The sequence below is a fragment of the Callospermophilus lateralis genome, chromosome 10 (assembly GCF_048772815.1).
Source record: "Callospermophilus lateralis isolate mCalLat2 chromosome 10, mCalLat2.hap1, whole genome shotgun sequence".
Taxonomy (NCBI): domain Eukaryota; kingdom Metazoa; phylum Chordata; class Mammalia; order Rodentia; family Sciuridae; genus Callospermophilus; species Callospermophilus lateralis.
This window is the reverse complement of record NC_135314.1, coordinates 55,432,984-55,454,889: the sequence shown is the minus strand read 5'-3', so window position 1 is coordinate 55,454,889 and position 21,906 is coordinate 55,432,984. Positions and strand designations below refer to the sequence as shown.

Genomic DNA, 21,906 nt, shown 5'->3' with positions numbered 1-21,906 from the left:
GTCCCCTTCCTGACTCATTCAATTATCTCACTGCAGAGGTATTTCCTGGTCCAACTTAGCCTTGGGCCTTCAAGCTCCAAGTCCATATTCCAAACTACCTTGGACATCACCAATAGCAGCTCAAACATGACCAGACTCAATGAAAAGCACATCTTTTTCTTCCTAAATTTCTGCTATACCTTGTGATCACCTGCCTCCCAGTCTTTTAGGTTCACCTTCCCCTCACCCACAAGCCCAACTGGTTTCCAGCCCTGCTGATCCACCTGGAGCCTCTGTGCCCTGTTTTTACTACCAGTGCCTTGAGTGAGATTGCTGCCTACACTCTTATCTCAATGGCAACAGCCAAGCAGTTTCTTCTAAATCCCCTTTCAACTCATCCTTTATTTAGCATTGTTTCAGCACTGGTGACAGTGGTTTAAAAAAAAAAAAAAATAAGTAATTTGAAGCCATCTACAAGATTGATTTAATAACTACAAAATTTCTAGATGATAAGACCTAACAGCAATTGTTGTACCTTTTAGAATTTTGACAGAATTTCTCTAGCAGTCACTGAACTATTTGATCCTAACAATAACCCTGGAAGATAGGCAGGATAGCTATCTCTACTTGCAGATGAGAAAACCAAGGCTCAGAAAAGCCGAATAACCTGTTCAAGGCAGTAGATGACGGCCAAGATAAAAACCTAGGTTTTTTTTTTTCCCCCTACTCTACAGTTTTTTCTATAATATTATTTCATTGTACACTAGTTATGAGATATCTAGAGGGCAGAATCTGACAACATTCTAATCTAAAGCATGACTGATGAGACTCTGTGCTCATAAACTATTATTTCACTAAGTTTTTGTTTTGTTTTTTGGTAGGGTGGAGAGAGCTTGGGTTAAAAAAAAATCAAGCTGTGCCAGGCGCTGTGGCACCCGCCTGCCATTCCAGCAGAAGGATCTCAGGTTCAAAGCCAGCCTCAGCAACAGTGAGGCACTAAGCAACTCAGTGAGACCCTGCCTCTATATAAAATACAAAATAGGGCTAGGGATGTGGCTCAGTGGTCGAGTGCCCCTGACTTCAAACCCCAGTACTCACCCCCCCCCCCAAAAAAAAAATCAAGCTGCAAAAATTTCTTGGTAATGGATAATAGAAGAATCATCATGTTGCAAATCATATAATTTTTTTTTTTCAAAAGAAGACACTGCTAAGAACCTCAAATGCATAAATATTAACAAAATAAGCTGAACCTCCTACTACGAAGTTCAGAAAAGTAAATGATAAACCTAGATTAAAATTAGAGATGAAGACTTAAATGAAGAGCATCCTTCAAGACAAGAAGACAGTGCCTATTCTATTCTGTAGGAAAGGACTGATGGCTATCATATTTTCTTTGCATGATAGAACAGTAGGTCTTAGCCCTATCACAATGAATCTCCCTCTTTCAATCAAAGTATCTTATAATAATGCCTTCTTTATCAACCTGAAGTGAAATTCATAGATGATAACCTACCTACACAAAAAGATTTTTTTTTAAAAACATCCTGACAAAAAGAAACAAAAAGAAAGTAATTTAATTTTTTAAATACATATTTTAATATATAAATGTTTGGGGATATAAAGACATAATTAAGCAGGCAGAGTACATAAACAACTTATTATAAATAAGTTTGGATTTAAAAATAAAATTATTGGAAACAACTTTGGACAAGAAAAGGAAAATAAAAGAGCAGACATACAGACTAGCAGTAGGAAAAAAATAGTATTAAGTAATAATGGAAATGTACTAAAGTAGAGAACTGAAGAAGTACATTATCTCAAATGAGCTATGATTTATGTATTTATGTTTGTATTTATTTATTGTAGGGCTGGGATTGAACCTAGGATCTCACACATGCTAGGGAAGTGCTCTACACTAACTAACTACATCCCCTGTCCAATCTTAATTTATAAAGTGTGGTGTTAAAATAATCCCCTGGCGGGCTGGGGATGTGGCTCAAGTGGTGGCGTGCTCGCCTGGCATGCGTGCGGACCGGGTTCGATCCTCAGCACCACATACAAACAAAGATGTTGTGTCTGCCAAATACTAAAAAAAAATAAATATTGGAATTCTCTCTCTCTTTCTCTCTCTCTCTCTCTCTCTCTCTCTCTCTCTCTCCCCTCTCTCTCTCTCTTAAAAAAAAAAAAAAAAAAAAAAAATCCCCTGGGTTATGTCATGGGGTGGGATACAAAGGAAGTGTCACAGAAAATCTGTCCTGTTAAGAAATCCTGTTGAGATATCCAACCAATGTCTAGTCTATAAAAAGACCTTGGAGACTTTATTCTCTAAATGGTGCAAAGAAGGAAGGAATAGAAGATGGATTAGAAGAAAAGAAAACCCATGATGTGGGGGCTGGGGTTGTGGCTCAGCGGTAGAGCACCCGCTTAGCATGTGCGAGGTCCTGGGTTCGATCCTCAGCACCACATAAAAAAATAAATAAATAAAGGTATTGTGTCTAAAAAATAAATATTAAAAAAAAAACCCATGATGCAAGAGGCAGCAAAGCAGTGCATAACTGACGGGGGCTACTTTAAGGATAAAATGAAAAACTACAACTAAACCAAAATAAAATTTCTTTTTCACAACCATGACAAACAGAGGCAATAATATGCAATATTATTAATCTATATTAAAGAAAACCAATGAGATCTCTGCATTACAAGTATCTCCACTAATTTAATAAGTGAAGTCTGTACAGAAATCTCAAATCTCATATTACAAATTTTCAAACAGTCTCATAGCTTTTGATTTAATACTAAATCACATGAAATCTTTTTCAACTAAATATGCAAGTTAGAAATAGTATAATACTTTCAGAACAGAATGTGCAGATTGAATAAATTATTTTGAGACAATATCTTTATCTCACTTAAGCTTCTCTCTTCATATCAACAGTGGTAGTAGACAGAGTTCTAAAAATGATCCCACAAAATTATTGTTCCTTGCTTAACACCAATCTAGGCACTACAGTGTAGGGATTTTGCAAATGTAATTAAAAGTCTCAAGCCCACTGACTTTAAGGTACGGAGATTTATGTGGGTGGACCTGACCCAACCAGGCAAGCCCTTTAAAATCAGTTTTCTCTGGCTAGTGGTAGAAGATGAAATCAAATATTGTCAAAGAACAACCAAGATTCAATACACTGTCACTGGCTTTGGGGATGGAAGGGGCTGTGTACAAGGACTGGAGAGCAGCTCCTAGGAGCAGGGAGTGACCTCCAGCCAACAGCCAGCATGGAAATGCAGGCTTCAGACCTTTTGACTAAAAGGAAATGGATTCTGCCAACAACCTGAATGAGCCTACAAGCAGATTCTTTCTCTGGACACTCCATATAAGAAACCAGCTGGCTTGGCAGACTCCTTCCTTGATTTCAGTTTTCTGGAATCCTGAGCAAAGAACTCGCCGAACCCAGCTTCTGACTTAAAGAACTGCATGTTAATATGAGTGTTGTTTAACCTGTTAAGTGTGTGGGGTTGTATTATATAGCAATGAGAAACTAAGACAATGATCTTCCTCTAACTTCATAAGCTTTTGTTTAATATCTCATGAAGATTTTTCAATATCTAATGTACTAAAAAACTATGTATTTATTGAGGTGCTAGCCTGGGGAGATGCACAGAAGGCAAGGAGGGGCTGCCGAACAAACATTAATTGAGTTGGGCTACTTTATACATTGTAGAATATTCAGCCAGTACAATCCCCAGTCACTGTGGTAACCAAAGTACCCTCACAACTTTCCAAAATGCACTCCAAGGCACTGCTCTTTTTACTTGGAAATATATTTTTTGAAAAAAATTTCTAAGATTTGAACTAAAATTATTTTCATAAGTTATCAATGACTCTCCTTCCTTCTTTCCTCCCTCCCTCCATGTGTGTGGCCCTGGGGATTGCAACTATGCAACTGCTCTGTCACTGAGCTATTTTTGTAACCTGGTTTCACTAACTTACCAAGGCTGACCTCAAACTTGTGATCCTCTTGCTTTAGCCTCCTCAGTAGCTGGGATTATAGGCGTGTCCATCTGCACTTTGCTGAATTTTATTTTTAATCTAAGGTGAAACACTAATAACAAAGCCACCCCCCTCCTGACCCACCCCCCCAAAAGTTTGGCAAGTCTCAAGAGGAATAGGAGCCCAAGAAGCTTTGAAGACCTCAAATGTAGTTCATATATTTAATATGATGGGCTGCAGTGATTCTCCATTTGTCTCTCAATTCAAAATTCAGCCAGGTGTGGTGATGCATGCCTGTAATTCCAACAGCTCAGGAAGCGGCAGAAGGATTATAAGTTCAAAGCTAGCCTCAATAACTTGGTGAGATTCTAAGCAACTTGTCAAGACCCTGTCTCAAAATAAAAAATAATAAGAGCTGGGGATGTGGCTCAGTGGTTAACCACCCTGGACTCAATCTCTGACACAAACAATAATAATAATAATAATAAGCCCAAATGTCAATTCTATATTTATAATAGCTTCACAGTCTTTATAATAAGGGAATGACACAGATTCTGGAGAACCTCATCTAACAAAACTTTATTCTGGTGTCAAAATCAGAAGGCTTGGGCTGGGGATGTGGCTCAGAGGTAGAGCATTCACCTAGCATGTGTGATGCATTGGGTTTGATCCTCAGCACCAAGTAAATATAAAATAAAGATGTTGTGTTCACCTATAGCTAAAAAATACATATTAAAAAAAAAATCAGAATGCTTAGTTTGACTTTAAACAGAGTGTCCTGGAAGGTCTGGAACAGAGTACTGTAATTTAGCTGAGCACAGATTATTAATTATCTCTCCTCTACCATAAAGCATCTATTTTTTAGGTAATTTTAGATAATCTTGTCTTCTTTTAAAAACAAAAACTATCAGAATATTTTTATGAAAAACAAGTTTTAGCGGGATGCAATGGCTCACACCTGTAATCCCAGCAGCTTGAGAGGCTGAGGCAAGAGGATCCCAAGTTCAAAGCCAGCCTCAGCAACTTGGAGAGGCCCTAAGTAACTCAGTGAGACTCTGTCTCTTAAAAAAAAAAAAAAAAAAAAGGCTGAGGGGGCTGGAGTTGTGGCTCAGTGGTAGAGCGCTTGCCTAGCATGTGCAAGGCCCTGGGTTCAATCCTTGGCACCATATAAAAATAAAAAATAAAGATATTGTGTCCACCTAAAACTAAAAAATAAATATTAAAAAAAAAAAATAAAGGAATTGTGTCCAATTACAACTAAAAAATTTAAATTAAAAAAATACAAAATAAAAGGCTGAGGAAACTATCTCACTTCTCAGTTTATACCCAAAGGACTTAAAAATAGCATACTACGGGGACGCAGCCACATCAATGTTTACAGCAGCACAATTCACAATAGCTAAATTGTGGAACCAACCTAGATGCCCTTCAGTAGATGAAGAGATAAAGAAAATGTGGTATATATACACAATGGAATATTACTCAGCATTAAAAGAATAAAATCATAGCATTTGCAGGTAAATGGATGGAGTTGGAGAATATAATGCTAAGAGAAGTTAGCCAATCCCAAAAACCAAATGCCAAAAGTTTTCTCTGATAAAAGGATGCTGATATATAATGAGGATGAGGGGATGGAGCATGGGAGGAATAAACTTTAGATAGGGCAAAGAGAAGGGAAGGGAGGGGCATTGGGGTAGGAAAGATGGTGGAATGAGGTGAACATCATTACCCTAAGACATGTATGAAGACACAAATGGTGTGTCTTTGTAAACAATCAGAGACATGAAAAAATGTGTTCTATATGTGTGATATGAATTGAATTGCATTCCGCTGTCATATATAACAAATGAGAATTTTAAAAAAAGGTTTGGGGATGTGGTTCAGTGGTAAGTGGCCCTGGGTTCAATCGCTGGTATCAAAAAAAAAAAAAAAAAAAAAAAGCCCAAAAAACAAAAATCAAAATTTCTGGAAGGAAAACATCCGACTAGCCCAGTTTGGGTCTGCATGCACCCATGGATCAGCCAGCTGGGGCCTGAAAGGCAGAGTCAGGGAGTAGACATGTAGGTGCTACAGGTCTATCCTCGAACACTGGAGAACTTCCAGAGAGGATAAAAATCACTGAGCTAGGCAACTCCACAAGACGTATCAACCACATTCATTTTTACCATACAGGGGTCATAACTAATGTGAGTTATGATTACCAATATTGAATTCATTTTGGAAATTGTACTATATGAATATCTGATTCCATTTTTGCTTAAAACTTACCTATGTAACACGTAGTCTTGAGGGAGAGATAGCAAAATGTTAACAGTGGTTATTTAGTCAGTGAGCTCTTAACCTATATGCATTTTCTTCTCCTATATTTATCTGGATTTTTCCTACAATGAAATATATGATACTTCTTGTTACCAGGAAATACTTTTCCCCTATTTTCTGGTGTCTATGAGGAGGGATTTCTACCAAATATTATTGGTCTCTCTCTCTCTATCCTTTAGCTTCTTTACCTTGGGAAAGGAATGATGACTCAGTGGTAAATTAAAGAACAAATGAGGAAGAACAAATTCAGCTCCTCCCTACAAATTCCATAAGGAACCACAAGTTCTCAGGGTGCTACCCTGGCTGCTGCCTTGGATGGAATGGGTGGTGAGTCTTCTGGATTTCAGTTAGCAAGCCCATTTGGCTCACACTTAAAGCATGACCTCCAGCTTAGACTTCAACACTAATAAAAGTGATTTTTAGGATCCTTATGCATCTCCCTTGAGTTATTTTTCAGTGTTCAGGACATAAACAAGAAAAGACTATTTATTGAGCCCCTGAGAGATTCCAAATATGTTTTCAAAATCCTTCCTCTTTCATTTCTTTTTAAAGGAAGTAATAGGTGAAATCTTTCTCATTATTGATATTTTGTTATTTAATTTCACCTTTCTAGCTATAGTCATAATTTACAAATCCATTATTGGCTTAATTTTCTCATTCTAATAGTGAAATGTTGAAATGTCATAGAATTAAAGACTGGGAAAAAACATAATTCAGTTTAATCCAGTGTGTTTACTACACATAATAAACTGAGGTCCAGAGAGGTTAAGACCAAGGTCACAAGGATAAACAATGGTAAACCAAGCCTCAGTACCCAAATTTCTTGCTACCAGTGTTTTTTATATATAGTGTGACATCTCGTAAGTACAATTCTTTTATTGCTTTTACAGCATTTCTGCCAGTTTTTCTACATATTTTGTTTCTCTGTTCAGATAATCATTTACTTCTCAGTTGATTCTACCAACATGAGTCTCCCCATCTTCCTGCTACCTGACAAACAGAACTTGAGAGTTTCTCTGGTTTTCTCTAAAATCAGCTTTATCTTATGCTGGGACTGGGCAATAATGCTTTTCTTGATGCTTGGTCATGACAGGCTGAATTGTCTCTCCATAAATTTAAGCCAGTCTAGTCTTTTATAAGCAACAGATTATTAGATTTTTTTTAAACCAGTCACCACCAATACACTTTATTTTGATAAAGTATATTAGAAACAATGCATTTGTGCTCTACTGTATCATCCTATAGGTTTATGCTACTACTCTTGCAATTCTCTTTTTAATAGTATTATATAGCAGATACGAAACACTACTTGTTAAATCAAAAGATGAGCTATCCTTTTTAAAAAACCATTTTAATCTTGTTTTCTTTATTTATAACCTTGTTTTCCATTTTATTATCTGTAATATTTTATTATTTTAATATTTTATTTTAAATATATGATGCCACATTTTAAATATATTCTTCCATAGAAGGAGGTACTAGAAACTGTTCAATGTTTCATACTTTATCCCAATACCTTCAATTTTTTCCTACTGATTTTCCTAATCTGAAAAAAATCTACATATTTTAATTATTTTCATTATTTTTTTTTACTTACAAATTAAGAAGTTTAAAAATTCTGGAGCAATATAAAAATTGCAATTATGTTTGTCTTCCGTGGCTTACCCTCCTTCCCACTTCCTTCTATCCTGGCAAAATCTGACATTACCTAATGAAATTGCATATGGATGCCATGAAACCTTTATTAGTCTAAAACTATATTGTCCAGTGTATTAGGCACTAGCCATATGTGTCTATTTAAATCTAAAAGAAAATAAAATTTATTTTATTTTATATTTCAAAGGCTCAATAACCACATGTGACTATAGGTACTATATTGGCACAGATTTGGAACACTACCATTACAGGAAGCTCCATTGGATGATGCTAGTCTTGTGACTTAATTTATCTATTTATATCATAGCAAAATACACTCTGTTAAAGTTCTGAAGGGTTCCATTACTTTTGTAGGTGTTTGCAACATCTCCATTTTTAGGAAGCTGCATGGTTATCCAGGAACCTAAGGCTTTCTCCTAACTCCACAAGGATTTTTTTTTCTCCTTCTAAGAAGGTCTAAGTCTAAGGTTCCAAGTGGCTTTTATGATTACATTTCTAAATCTTCTCTTTTCTCCTAGAATTTTTTTAAATGGTTATAGGGATTGAACCCAGAGACCCCCTAAAACTGAGCTACATTCCCAGACCTCCTTTTAATTTTGAGTCAGGATCTTGCTAAGTTGTCAAGGCTAACCTCCAACCTGTCATTCTCCTGCCTCAGCTGGGATTACAGGTACGTGCCACCACACCCAGCTTGGACACTGTTATTTTTGTTTTGAGTTTAAGAACTTCACAAATAGGTGCCCAGAAAGGGAAAGAATTTTTTACAAAGAGCTCCTCTGTAGAAGGAGCTCCTCTATATACTCTCAATGGCACACCGAGATGGCCTTTTAGTTCAGAAAAGTTTTCTATGATCTTTTTCCCTAATTATAATTTATAAGTTATTCATTCTAACCATTCCTACTTCTGGTATCTTTACTTTTTGAAAGCTTGAACACTCAAGCTGTTCTGAAGATGTGCTAGTTCTACTGCATTATTATTTCTTGAGGTTCACTTCTTTTTTTATATGCTTCATTTTCTTCTTGTTTTGATATTCATGCTCTCATTACTTAGTCCACCAATATGTAACATCTCAGTTATGCCTGGCACCCCAAATTTTGTAGTGTTCTTTTTATATTTCAGATAGTGAAATCAGAAAATTTCCCCCCAATGGCTTCTACTCTGTAATCTACTTTATCTGAGACTATCTATGACAGGGAACCCCTGCCTTTCCTGAATCTTTAGATTTACCTATTTCTATGCACTGTGACCTCTTTCCTGCAGCCAGTGATATTTTTAGTTCTTTTTTTTTTTTTAAATTTCAGCACACACTTTTCTACAGTCATTAGCTCTCTCTCACCTCTTTGAACACCATATCAATTTGCTTCTATTTGCTTGAGTTGTCAAGCAATGAAGCTTGTGTGGGTGGGCTCCTGTTTCCTACAGGCTTCCTCTTCCCTTCTAATGTTGTGACACTTATTAATTACACCCAAGTTTATTTTTCCCCTCAGGTTCTCACTCCCTCCCCCCAGCAGTACTGGGAACTGAAGTTACTTTGAGCTACATCCCCAGCCTTCTAACATTGTTTTGTTTGTGATATCAGGAATTGAACCCAGGGGTACTCTACCACCAAGCTACACCCCAAGCCCTTTTCCTTTTTCCTTTTGAGAAAGGGTCTCACTAAGCTGCTAAGGGTCTCGATACACTGCTAAGGCCAGCCTCAAACTTGCAATCCTCCTGCCTCAGCTTCCTGATCACTGGGATTATAGGTGTGTGCCACCACACTCAGGCTTACTTTAGTTTTGAAGCTGATTTTTCTGGGATCTATTGACCTAGTTTGTGTCAGATATCTCCACTATGATTTGCTTTGCTAGCTTTTCATAAATCTCTTTCAGAGATCTATTTTCTCAAAAGGAATCTTCAGAATAAAGGTAACTTGACAAGTGCCTGTAGCTTATGTTTCAGAAGTTCCTTCTTTTTAATATTTATTTTTTGGTTATAGGCAGACACAATACTTTATTTTATTTGTATGTGGTGCTGAGGATCAAACCCAGTGCCTCATGCATGCTAGGTGAGCGCTCTACCTCTGAGCCACAACCCAGCCCCAGAAGTTCCTTCTTAATATATAACTGTAAGAAGGACATCAGCATGTTTCTACAAGGAAGAAAACTATTAGAGACAGTCATGTCCCCAGACCATTTCATAGAAAAAAACCTGACTTGTGATGTGCTTGAAGCACAGTACATATTTTAATACCTCAGAACCTAATAGCTCCATGGGGGAAAAAAAAACATCCAGAGTTTGAACCACAGAGACAGAAAAACTCTGAGAGACAGATGGGAGACCTTTTCTTTTTAAGGACACTTCAAGTACTTAAGATTTTGTTCCATTTTAGAGAAATATCTAGAATCAATTTCCTATTTCACTAAGGATTTGAAAAGAATGGGCTATAAAGCACGAAGACTCTGACCAGAATGCAGGATGGGGCTGAGAAGCGGTAGTGCAGCTTGGAAACCTGACAAACGCTGACTCTCTCCCTCACTGCCCTCCAGAGCCAGTTCAGATAAGCACTAGCAAAAGACCAGAAATGAGACTAGGGTGTTTTTTCTTTTTTGTAGATAAGGAAATAGAAGAATCTGGAAGGGAATGAAAAGGAAAGGGAGTTCCAATGGTCCTTTACGCATTCCCAGATGGACAAAGGTAGTAAATGATGCTCACAGGTTAAAGTGGCCTATATCAGTCTCAACAGGTAACATCCTTGAAGTACAACCTTAACGCATCTGAATCCTCACTGTTAACCACATAGGCATAGCCAATCATGAGTGTTTGAAAGTGTCTTTGCTATAATTACAGTCTTATGCTAACCAAAGACATTGAGAAATGAAAATTTACTCAAAAATCATTTAAACTGCCATAATGTGGCATCAACCTACTAATTTTTAATCTATACTCAGCAAATCTAGAAAGATAGTCTATGATCCAAAAAAAAAAAGAGGTTGAAAAAAACCCCAAACTTATTCATAGCTCATTATGGATGAATACCATTTGTTTTATTTATTTTGGCAGTACTGGGGATTGAACCCAGAGGAGTGCTACCACTGAGCTATATTGCCAGACATTTTTATTTTTTATTTTGAGACAGGGTCTTGCTAAATTTCCCAGGCTGGCCTCAAACTTGCAATCCTCCTGCTTCAGCCTCCTGGGTCACTGGGACTGCAGGTGCGCATCACCATGCCCATTTGGATAAATATCACTTTTTTTTAAAAAAGTGAGATATAATTTATATACTAAAAAATTCACCCTTTTAAAGTGTACAATTTAATGAGTTTTAGTATGTTCACAAGGTTATGTGGCCATCACCTCTATTTATTCCAAGAACATTTTCATCACCTTAAAAAGAAATTCCATGTGTGCCCATTAGTAGTCACTCCCCATTCTTTCCTCCCCATAACCCCTGGCAATCACTATCTACTTTCTGTCTCTATGGAGTTGTCTATTCTGGATATTTCATATAAATGGAATCATACAGTTAGGGGCTTTTTTTGTGCATCTGCCATCTTCTACATAGCCATGTTTTTAAGTTTCAGCTATCATAAAAATTCAAGGGAGAAAAATAAAGTAGAGGAATGGGGACCAGGGGGAGGGAGGAGGAGAAGGGAAAGGGGAAATACTGGGGAATGATAATGACCAAATTATATCATGTACATGTACAAATATGTAACAATGAATCCCACTCCATTATATTGTAATGCACCAATAAAAAATGATGGACAGCTGGACCAGTGGCACACATCCGTAATCTGAGAAGCTCAGGAGCCTGAAACAGGATGATTGGTAGTTCAAAGCCAGCCTCAGGGGCTGGGGTTGTGACTTAGCAGTAGAGCGCTGGCCTGGAACGTGCAAGGCCCTGGGTTCGATCCTCAGTACCACATAAAAAAATAAATAAGTGAAATAATGGTATTGTGTCCAACTACACAGTGTGTGTGTGTGTGTGTGTGTGTGTGTGTGTGTGTATAGATAGATACATAGATAGCCACATAAAAAAATATATAGATAGATACATAGATAGCCAACCTCAGCAACGGTGAGGTGCTAAGCAATTCAGTGAGACCCTGTCTAATTAAATACAAAATTGGGCTAGGGATGTGGCTCTGTGGTTGAGTGCCCATAAGTTTAATCCCTGGTACACGCCCCCCCGAAAAAAAGATGGACAAAAAGAGGTTTATCCAGGTATAACATGTATCAGTAATTAACTCTGTATTTATGGTATGGATACATTACATTTTGTTTATCTAGGAATGGCATTTTAAAATGTACTTTTGCCGCCTAAGTGATGTACTCCTCAGGATTATTCAAGATCCAAATAAAGACAACACATTATTCACACATTTATCTCTTGGCCCACAATACTGATTATCAACATTTTTATTGAAGTTAACTTATAAATTATATCATAGCTGGGTGTGGTAGCACATATCCATAATCCTAACTATTTGGGAGGCTGAGGTAGCAGGGTCACTTGAATTCCAGACCAACTGGGCAACATAGTGAGACCCTATCTCAAAAACAAACAAACAAAAAAAAAATGTATCATTATAATCTTCATTGTTTTGTGCATCTTGTGAGTACTGTGGTAAATACTTCTTAGATTTTCTACCTACCATCCTTTTTCTAAAAACTGCCCCTTCCCTCCAACCCTTCTGTATTGTTATAGTGACCTTGCTCCTGTCCAGAGGTGATTGACTGGCCCAGGAATATACACCTGACTTAAGCTGGACCAATTAGCTCCTTAAAGGGAATGTAAAATTGGAAGAATGAAAGTAAGATTCTGTTTTCAACTAGCTGCCCCACTGACTGAAGGAGATACATTCTCAGGAGATCTGGTTGTATTATCTGCCATGTAGACTAAGACACTGAGAAAACTAGTCTTCAGGAAAATAACAGAAAGAACAGTAGAGAAAAAAGATAGAGTAAGAATGACTGGGTTCCCTATGGTGATCCAGTCCCCAATTCCAGGTCCTTCCTAAGCCCTGGCTGTATCCCTGCCTTTAGATTCTATGGGATACCCTAGGCAGTTATAGTAAATCCCTTTTGCTGTTTAAATTAGTTGAGGTTTCTGTCACCTTATTGTCATCCAATAGTCCTAATGTCATTATCCACAGAAAAGATTAAGCTCCCTTTTAGCAAGGGCTCAACCTCCACACCACTTATTATCCAAACATACTTAAGTTACTACCCACAGAATAATTTGGAAAACTATTATTAAAAAATACTCAAGACATTCTTGAATAAGTATGTAGAAAACAATTAAATCTGTGTCCATTTTATTGAAAATCTACATCACTGTATCACCAATTCAACCTATCTTTGCATCCATTGTATAAAAAAATAATTTAATTTCCTCAGAAAGCAAACAAGCTTCTTTTTTGGGAGGCAGGTACTGGGGACTGAACTCAGGGGCACTCAGCCACTTAGCCACATCCCCAGCCCTATTTTGAATTTTATAAATAAAATACAAATAAATAAAATATAGTCAGGGTCTCACTGAGTTGCTTAGCACCTTGCTTTTGCTGAGAATGGCTTTGAACTCAAGATCCTCCTGCCTCAGCCTCCTGAGCCACTGGGATTAAAGGCATATGCCACCGCAACTGGCAAGTAAGTTTCTTTTTATATTATATTACGGCATGCTCATTTGTAATTGCTTGGAGTTATAAGTATTTTAAAACCAAAATGCTATATTTTCCTAAGAAAATCTGAAGTTTTTTGAGTACAAATAATTGTTCTTTCCCTTTTAAAGCCCATTCCCATAGATCATACGAAAATAACATCCAGCACTCAGATATAAAAGAATAGCTGAACTTCCTGGATTTACCTTCTCCTCCTATGAACGTGATTTATTATAAACCACTAATAATTCCCCTAAGAATAATTTGTAACTAACCAACATTGCACTCAACTAATGATTATATAATGCAGGTCCAAGAGATGACAAAACTCTCCTTAACTGACTACACAGGAAGTCATCTGCTGGGAGCCATCAGCCAAGTAGGTATGACAATTTCCTTGCCAGCTACTCCCATGCTGTCTAGTGGAAGGACTCCTGAAAGGTGACCTTGCTTAAGGACCAGGGCGGATCCGTGTTTAGGGTGTCCCCGGTTTAGCATAACAGGAGATTAGGGTGTTCCCCCTTTAGAATAGGGCGTATCCTGCTGCCTGGGTTCCTCTTGAGTTCTTAGGGTCAGACAATATATTTGGGAGACAGAAGCCCAGGAGTGGATTTGGGCAGAGAACGTGGATTCCCCCCAGAACGTGTTTGTAGACAGCCGGTGTGAGTTCGGGAATAAAGAATTGCTGTTTGAATCTACAAGCTGTGTGGAGGCTCGTGATTTGTGCCCAGCCAGAGACTGCGGCAGTCATCTTAACAAGCCTGCTCTACGGCCCTGCCTAAGGGTTATGCCATTACTCAACAGTGCAGTGGTAATTCCCTGCACAGTCCTGGGAGTCTTTACTTCCTAATGTACAGTTTTTTTCCCAAAATCAAATCCAGAATTTGTCACTAAACTGGTTCTTAGTGGGGATAATAGATATAAAACCTAAAATCCAAAATATTGTCTTAAACCACTATTAAAAATTCAACAGGGATGAACACACTAATCCTTCAAAGTCTAAGATTTGGTTCCCAAGTGGATTTTCTATCACACTGTTTAATGTCCCTTCCTTTCCTAAAACATACTTAAATCTTTAAAATTATATTTCTAATATTACAAAGTCTTAAAGAGACAGAATCCCCTTCAAATTATTGAAGCAGTCCAGTTGGATATAACCCCCTAATATCAGTGCTGGTGCAGTTTCTAAGATCTTGACCTCAAATTTCCTTCCTTCTCTGTAGCTTGAGGGAACTATGTTGGCCAAAGCTCTCAGACAAAATCCTCTATATTTATTACTATCTCTTTTTTTAAAAAAAATTTCAAGCCTGTAAGTTTAAAAAAATGGCTCACATTAGGATTGCTATTTTCCTTAGACTCAAACTGCTAGGGGAGCTGAGCGTGGTGGTAACACAACTGTAATTAATCCAGCAGCTCAGGAGGCTGCAGCAGAGGATCGAAATTTGGTGAGACCCTGTCTCAAAATAAAAATAAAAAGTATTGGGGATGTAGCACCCCTGGGTTCAACCATCAATACTGCAAACAAATAAATAAAACTGTTAGGGCAGAAAACTGTTTAGAAATCTTTTTTAACCTAATTCTTTTCCAAATATGAAAGATGGATAAGAAATAAAAGAGTTGCCCAAATTCACAGAGAAAGTTGGTAAAACCAGCATAGTTAGAGTAAAGGTACTTAGGATCCCCTGCTGGAAACTTACTTCCTCATCCCACCCACCTGAAATGTGTAAGTATGAGGAGTCCTGAAAAAAAAAAAAAAAACAAAAACTACAGTTTTCTGCTTTGGAAACTGAGGGTGAAACTGCTTTTGAATCACATCTGATTTCATGGAAGTAAATTATTTTTTTCTTAAATATCATTTCATGATTCAGATTCCAAAAACTGCCACTGAGATATTTATGTCATGACGGGCTTGGCCTGGAGGCTAAGGTTAATAAAATTGAGTACTGGATCTTCCCTACAATCGAAAGGTTTTTCACCACAATGAACTATGGCAGTTATTGATTTTGTGTACCCAAAGATGTCCCTATACCCCCTTTTCCATTAACAAAATCTATAGTCCCTTGGCCAGAAGGCTGGGTATGTGTCCTAAGTCTGGCTAATCAAGTATCACACATCACTGGCAAGAGTTTCGTTATGTAAAAGTAAGGCCAACCCAGAATCTTTCTCCAGAACTGTGTGTGACACAGATGCTCTGAAAAATGAACTTCCTCTCTGCTTCCCACCATGTGGAGCTTTCTGAAGTAGAACCTGAGACCAGAATTCACAGAGAAAGAGAGAAAAGCAGAAAAAGAGGGTCTGGCAACACCAAATCTTTGATTTTCAGCCTGAGCTGGCCTTTTATCTTTTAAGTTAACCCTATATCTTTAGCAGTTACAGAAATCAGTACATTCCTTTTTTGTTTAGAATAGTTTGAATTGGGTTTTTGTCATGGGTAACTCAGAAATTCTGACTTATAGGGCTAGGGTTGTGTCTCATGGTAAACACTTGCCTAGCATGTGTGAGACACTAGGCTCGATTCTCAGCACTGCATGTAAATAAATAAAGGTCCACTGACAACTAAAAATATATAGTAAAAAATTCTGATCTATATGTACAGGAAAGAAGACAAAGATAGAGTATGTAACTTCACTATTTCCATTATACAGCCCCAAAAGCCTGAGTTTGCCAACATTTATATTGCCCTTTATACTAGGAAATCAATAAAATTTTGTTTAAAAAAATTTATTTATCTAGTTTTTTAAATTTGGATGCCCTGAGCTAGGCCCTATTCTCTCTCATATCTATCACTCCTAACACTCTATACTCTTCATCATATGGCTCCTGAAAGTATCTGAATTTCCTAATATTTCCCTAAGATATTCTAGAATTTTTTTAAAAAATCAGATATAATAAATAAATATAATAGAAATTAAATATAAAATATATGCCAAGTAACACTAATTAAATGGGGTTTTATCTTATCTAAAGCATCAAAAAGACAGTCAAGTATCATTATCCTATGAGACAAAACTTAAACCAAATCTGAGCTATAGCTACTTTAATATAATTTAATACTATGTTTTCCACTTTATAACAATCAAAATCAATAACAACAAATCTCAAACCTACCTCCAATAAGGCTCCAGTTTGGAAGAATTTCAAAGGCTTTTCAATTGAATAATAAAGGCTATGGTAGCTCCCCTTAGCCAGGTATGCTCTGACCAAACCAACTGCTATAACCAACCACCTATTAAAAGAAAAAAGTAATGGGGTGGGGTAAGTAGGATTTAAGAAAATAGAAAAACATGGCAATAACAGAACTTACTTTTAAAGGGGGCCTCAAGAACCAGTGTGATCCTGGACTTACAAATGTTGTGGTTTGGATCTTAAGTGTCCCCCAAACCCCCTGTGTTAAAGGTTTGATCCTAGGATTGCACTACTGGGAGGTGGTGTAACCTTTAAGAGGTGGGACCTAGAGGGAGGTTTTAGGTGTGTGTCCCATGGGATTATGTGATTATGGCCTTTTTAGGACTCTCTGGCTCCCTGGCCATGAGGTGAGCAATTTTGCTCCACTAGGCACTCCCACCATGATATGCTGCCTCACTACAGGCCCAAAGCAACAAGACAAAATGATCGTGGGTTGGAACCTCCAAAACTGAACCAAAATAAACCTTTTATCTTTATAAGCTGATTGTCTCAGGTATTGTTATAGATATAGAAAGGTGACTAACACTGTTTAATACAGTTTTCAAATGACAAGTTGTAATGCACAGAAGTGCTGCACGCCAGTAACATCCCACCACGAATGCCTGGCAAAAACACAGTACCACCTCACCCATCTGGAGCTTGAATTTTTGACAAACTTGTCTGTTGAGAACAAGACTAAAATGAAGGAAATAAGTTAATAAATAAATAAATAAATAAATAAAGTAGGTTCCAGAAAACCTAACACAAGAGGAAAAAAACCTGTTCAAGAAGCCCACAGAGTTAAAGAATAACAGGATGGAGAGAAGATGGTTTATATTATTTTTACAAGTTTCTTACTGGAACATTCCCATACCTTAAAGCTTATCATTTTAAAAACTGCAAATGAAATAAGAATAAAAAGGTGTTTCTTTAAAATAAAGTACTTTAGCTAAATTTCCCCAAACCAACTCAAGCATGATAGAGTTAACTATAGGCTTATTGATTTAAAAAATGCAAAATGGGAATGCTCAGGCATAATACAAGAAATACTACATTTTTGCTCCACTCTCCTTCTCAAAAATCAATGTTAGAGCCTGGCACTGTGGTGCATGCCTGTAATCCCAGTGGCTTGGGAGACTGAGGCAGGAGGATCATGATTTCAAAGCCAGCCTCAGCAAAACAAGGTGCTAAGCAACTCAGTGAGACCCTGTCTCTAAATAAAATACAAAAAAAGGAAGGGGGATGTGGTTCAATGACTGAGTGCCCTGGAATTCATCCCCAGTAATTTTTAAAGTTTTATAATGAAACAAGTGATCTTTATTATTAAGGCATGTGTTCTGGAAGGCATGTACCTAAATTGAACCCAAATGTACAAATTTAACTAGGCCATGGGGTATGTGGTCTATGCTGTTTCTACACACTATTATACAGGAATATCAATTAGGAGTTTGTGAAAGGAGAAATAAATTCCTTAACAGTTTAACTGGCCCAGCCAGGCAATAATAATTACTGCTCTGATTTATTAGTATTATATTAGAGCCTTACTTTACCCTCACAATCTCAATTTCTTTTCCTTACTTAAGACACTACTCTATACCTTCTACCTCATTCTCTTATGTTCATCACCCAGGAATAAAGAATCCTTTTTTCCTCCTCAAATGTACTTTAAAATTCTTCTCCAGGGCAATGTTCTTATCTATGAATGCCCTTGCTAGGTCAAGAATTTTACTTACACACACATACACAACAGATTCCTGAATGTTTTTTAAAAATCAACCCATGTGACCATTTATGTGAAAGAAATTAGTTCTTCACTGACCTGTGAATCAAGAGAAAAATGTTCTTTTGACAAGTTCTGATCTCTCCACACCTACCATTTTTAATACTAGCAGAAGCCTATGATCCTCCCAGGAAATATTTTTTCATCAAGAAAACAAAGTACTTAACTGTAAGTATATATTAATATTTGTTTAAATATATATTAGCATGTGCTGGTATCAGCATATGAGACACACACAATTAGGTGCCTCCAGGAAAGGGGTCTGAGTGGAAAGGAAAGAGGAAGAAGATTTTCATTGTATGCCTCTGTGTATATTTTGAATTTTGAACTCTGCTAATGTATTACCTAACTCTAAAAATAAATTTAGGTCGAATATTCACTATACAGTTCCGTAAACTATTCTGTAAACTTGAAAATATTCAAAGTAAAGTTTTAAGGATTTTGTTTTTTACAAATGTATAATATAAAAATTCATAACAAATGGCCTGATCCTGTAATCCTCCTAACCAAAACCATAGGATCAAAGAACTGCAGGGCTGAAGGAACCCTTAAGATCACCTAACCCAAGTCTTTAGTTCTTGAGGATTTTTAGAGGAAAAAATCGAAGGCCTAGAGAATGACGGCAATTCATTCAAAGTCACACGGCTAACGTCAGAACTCGAATTAAAAACCTGCTAAAAGATGGACTAAAAGAAGGCAACACAGGGGGTCTTTTCTCCCCTTCCTCAGTAACTCTGCCTTCCACTCCCCAGCTTCTCCCCCAGTCCAACCCCAATCCAGTCTAAAAAGTCTAAACTCCCCTAAAGCATACATCTAAAGCTCACGGCGTTGGCCAAAAACTTTGAACGCTTTCCCACTACCTTTCAGATTAAAGCCCAGCCTGCATTTTGAAAAGAGCCGCCGAAATGAATGGTCACTGTCGCCACGGCTCCCTCCACTCCCCTGGGCTGGAACTGCTCACCGTGCGTGACTGGACGGTGGGCTGTCCTCCGCGCCGCGGGATGGCCGGCCCACCGCCCCCAGACCCGCACCTGTGGCCGGCCCGCTGGTCCCCGAGAGGCCCTCCGGAGCCGGCGCCCGGGCAGCCCTCCGAGCCTCCCCTCGGAGCCCGCGTCTCCCGCGCCCGGGAATTCGGCGCCCCCCACGCAGGCGGAAGCTTGCCGGCAGGGAGTCCGGCCGACGCGATGCCCGGCTGCCCTCCGCGCCCAAGTGCGGGTCCCAGGCACCGGCCCACCGGCTGCACTGCGCGCGGGCCGCCGGCCGCAGAGCTCCCTCCCAGCCAGGCTGCCTCTGAGCCTCCACGAGCCCCAGCCTCACCCCGCGGTCATCACCACATTGTAGATGACCAGGTACGCCGTGGCCAGAGGCCCCGGGCCCTTCTTCTTCCGCGTGCCGGCGGCTTCGCCCGCCCCGACCCGGCCACCGCCGGCTCCATTCCCTTTCGTCGCTGCAGTCGCCGCCGCTGCCGCCATGACAAGTGCCCGCAGCCTGCGCTCTCTGCGCGAGCACCTCGGACCCGACTCGACAGGGCGAGGGGGCGGAGGGAGGGATGAGGGGGGCGGGGCCGAGCGCGGGGCGGAGCCGGGACAGCGCCCACTGGGCTGCCATCTTGAGTAAGGGCAGAGACGCTCCTGGCACTCCCGCCCCTCGGTTCTCCTCAGTCGCACTGCCATCTTGGATCAGGGAGAGCCCCTCCTCCGCCGCGCTTCTGGTACCCTCCGGCGCCATCTTGGATTAGGTCAGTGTGGCCCTTGGCCACCCTTGGCTGGGACTGCTGGTTCCGCAGGCTGGGTGCTTGGTCGTAACTGGCCATTCACCCTCCTATAACTCCTGCCTCCGTGTTGGATCAAAACGATTATGCTTTCTTCTACTCATGGATTTTTCTTTTTTTTTTTTTTTTTGTTATTTATTTTTATTTATTTATTTATTTATTTATTTTTTAATTTTTGTATATATTTTTTCTTTTTTATTGGTGTATTACAATTATACATAATAGTTTAAAAAAAGAATATAAATGACAATAAATGCTGGAGAATATGGGGGGGAAAGAAATTATACTGATTATACAGTTGTATTGTGTACATGCATAAATATGCAACTATGAATCTTACTCATGGCTTTTTCCAATCCCCTTATTTTCACCCCTGTACACAGATCCAAGGAGCCTGCTGTTTTGGATGAGGGTAGCTGACGCCTAGTTGGCTTCTCAACCAGCCCAGAAACCTTAGCAACTTAGCCAGACCTGTCTCAAAAATAAAAATGGCTGGGAATGTAGTTCAGTGGTAGAGTACCCCTGGGTTCAATTCCCCAGTATCAGGAAAAAAGAAAGAGTATTCATTTCAACAGGTATTTAAGGTTGCACTAGGGTTTATGGGGCTGAGTGAAAGTCCCCCAGTCGCCCAGAGATTACATAAAAGCTACCAGATGAAAATAAACATGTATTAGTTGGTGAAAAGTGATGTCAGGCAATTATTACAATAATCTAGGCGATAGTGATAATGGTTTGGACCAGAATAGTAGCAATTGAAAGGATGAAAATTGTATTCGGGAAATATTTTAGAACTATAAGATTTGTGGATATAGTATTAGGTTTGAATGGGTGGTGAAAGAAGCATTAGGACAATTTGGAAGAATAAATTATAAAAGTGATTTTGAAAGCAGAAATCAGGAGTTTTATATGTGTTGAGTTTGAAATCTTTATTAGATGCTCACGTGGAGGGACTGAGTAGACAATTTAGAGACTGAGGCTCAAGAAAGAAGCAGATTTTGAGACATGGAGAGCCTGTTGCCTTATTTTTCCAACTTTGAGGAGCAAGTTGATGGACCAAAATTGCAGTTGGAATCAGAGGGGGGAAAAAATACTTTTTTTGCAAAAGAAATGAACCATTTTGCAAAACAATCATCTAAAAGCTTCATTCATTCAACTGATTGTTTTTTCCCCAAATAATCTACTTAATGGGAAAGTGGAAGGAATAAATGCAGTTGGAAATCAATTTAAAACTCAATGTATCTTCTTGCAGTCACTTAGGCCCAACCCCCATTTGTTCTGTTCAGTACACAGTGATCTTTTCCAAATACAACTTTGATCATGTCTACTACTTCCTCTGCCCCATTTCCTTAAAACATCTAAATTACTTTTAGTGACACTTAAGATAAAGTGTAACATATTTAACATGGCCAACATAACTCTGCATAGTCTAGCTCCTACCTCCCTCTTAGTCTCACTTCACACTGTGCTCTCCCTAATCATACTAGTTTTATCTTGGGTCTTCCAGTGAGCAAGGCTGTTTTCTACCAGAGATTGCACATTCTGTTCCCTTTTGCCTAGAACAGTCCCTATCCCAGCCTTCCTTCTGATTTAAATTCTGTAGTCACTT

General features: G+C 38.7%; 1 protein-coding gene across 1 annotated transcript in view; it reads right to left on the bottom strand.

Annotated features, from left to right (window-relative positions):
- Hacd2 (3-hydroxyacyl-CoA dehydratase 2) overlaps positions 1-20,058 on the bottom strand; it is a 92,028-nt gene extending 71,970 nt beyond the window's left edge. Inside the window, exons 1-2 of the mRNA XM_076868032.2 lie at positions 19,847-20,058; positions 16,693-16,810 (exon numbers count right to left, since the gene is read on the bottom strand). Of these exons, the coding sequence (XP_076724147.1) occupies positions 16,693-16,810; positions 19,847-20,001 (273 nt within the window). The 5' untranslated portion in view covers positions 20,002-20,058. The remainder of the gene's footprint in view (positions 1-16,692; positions 16,811-19,846) is intronic.
- Positions 20,059-21,906: the final 1,848 nt, after the last annotated feature.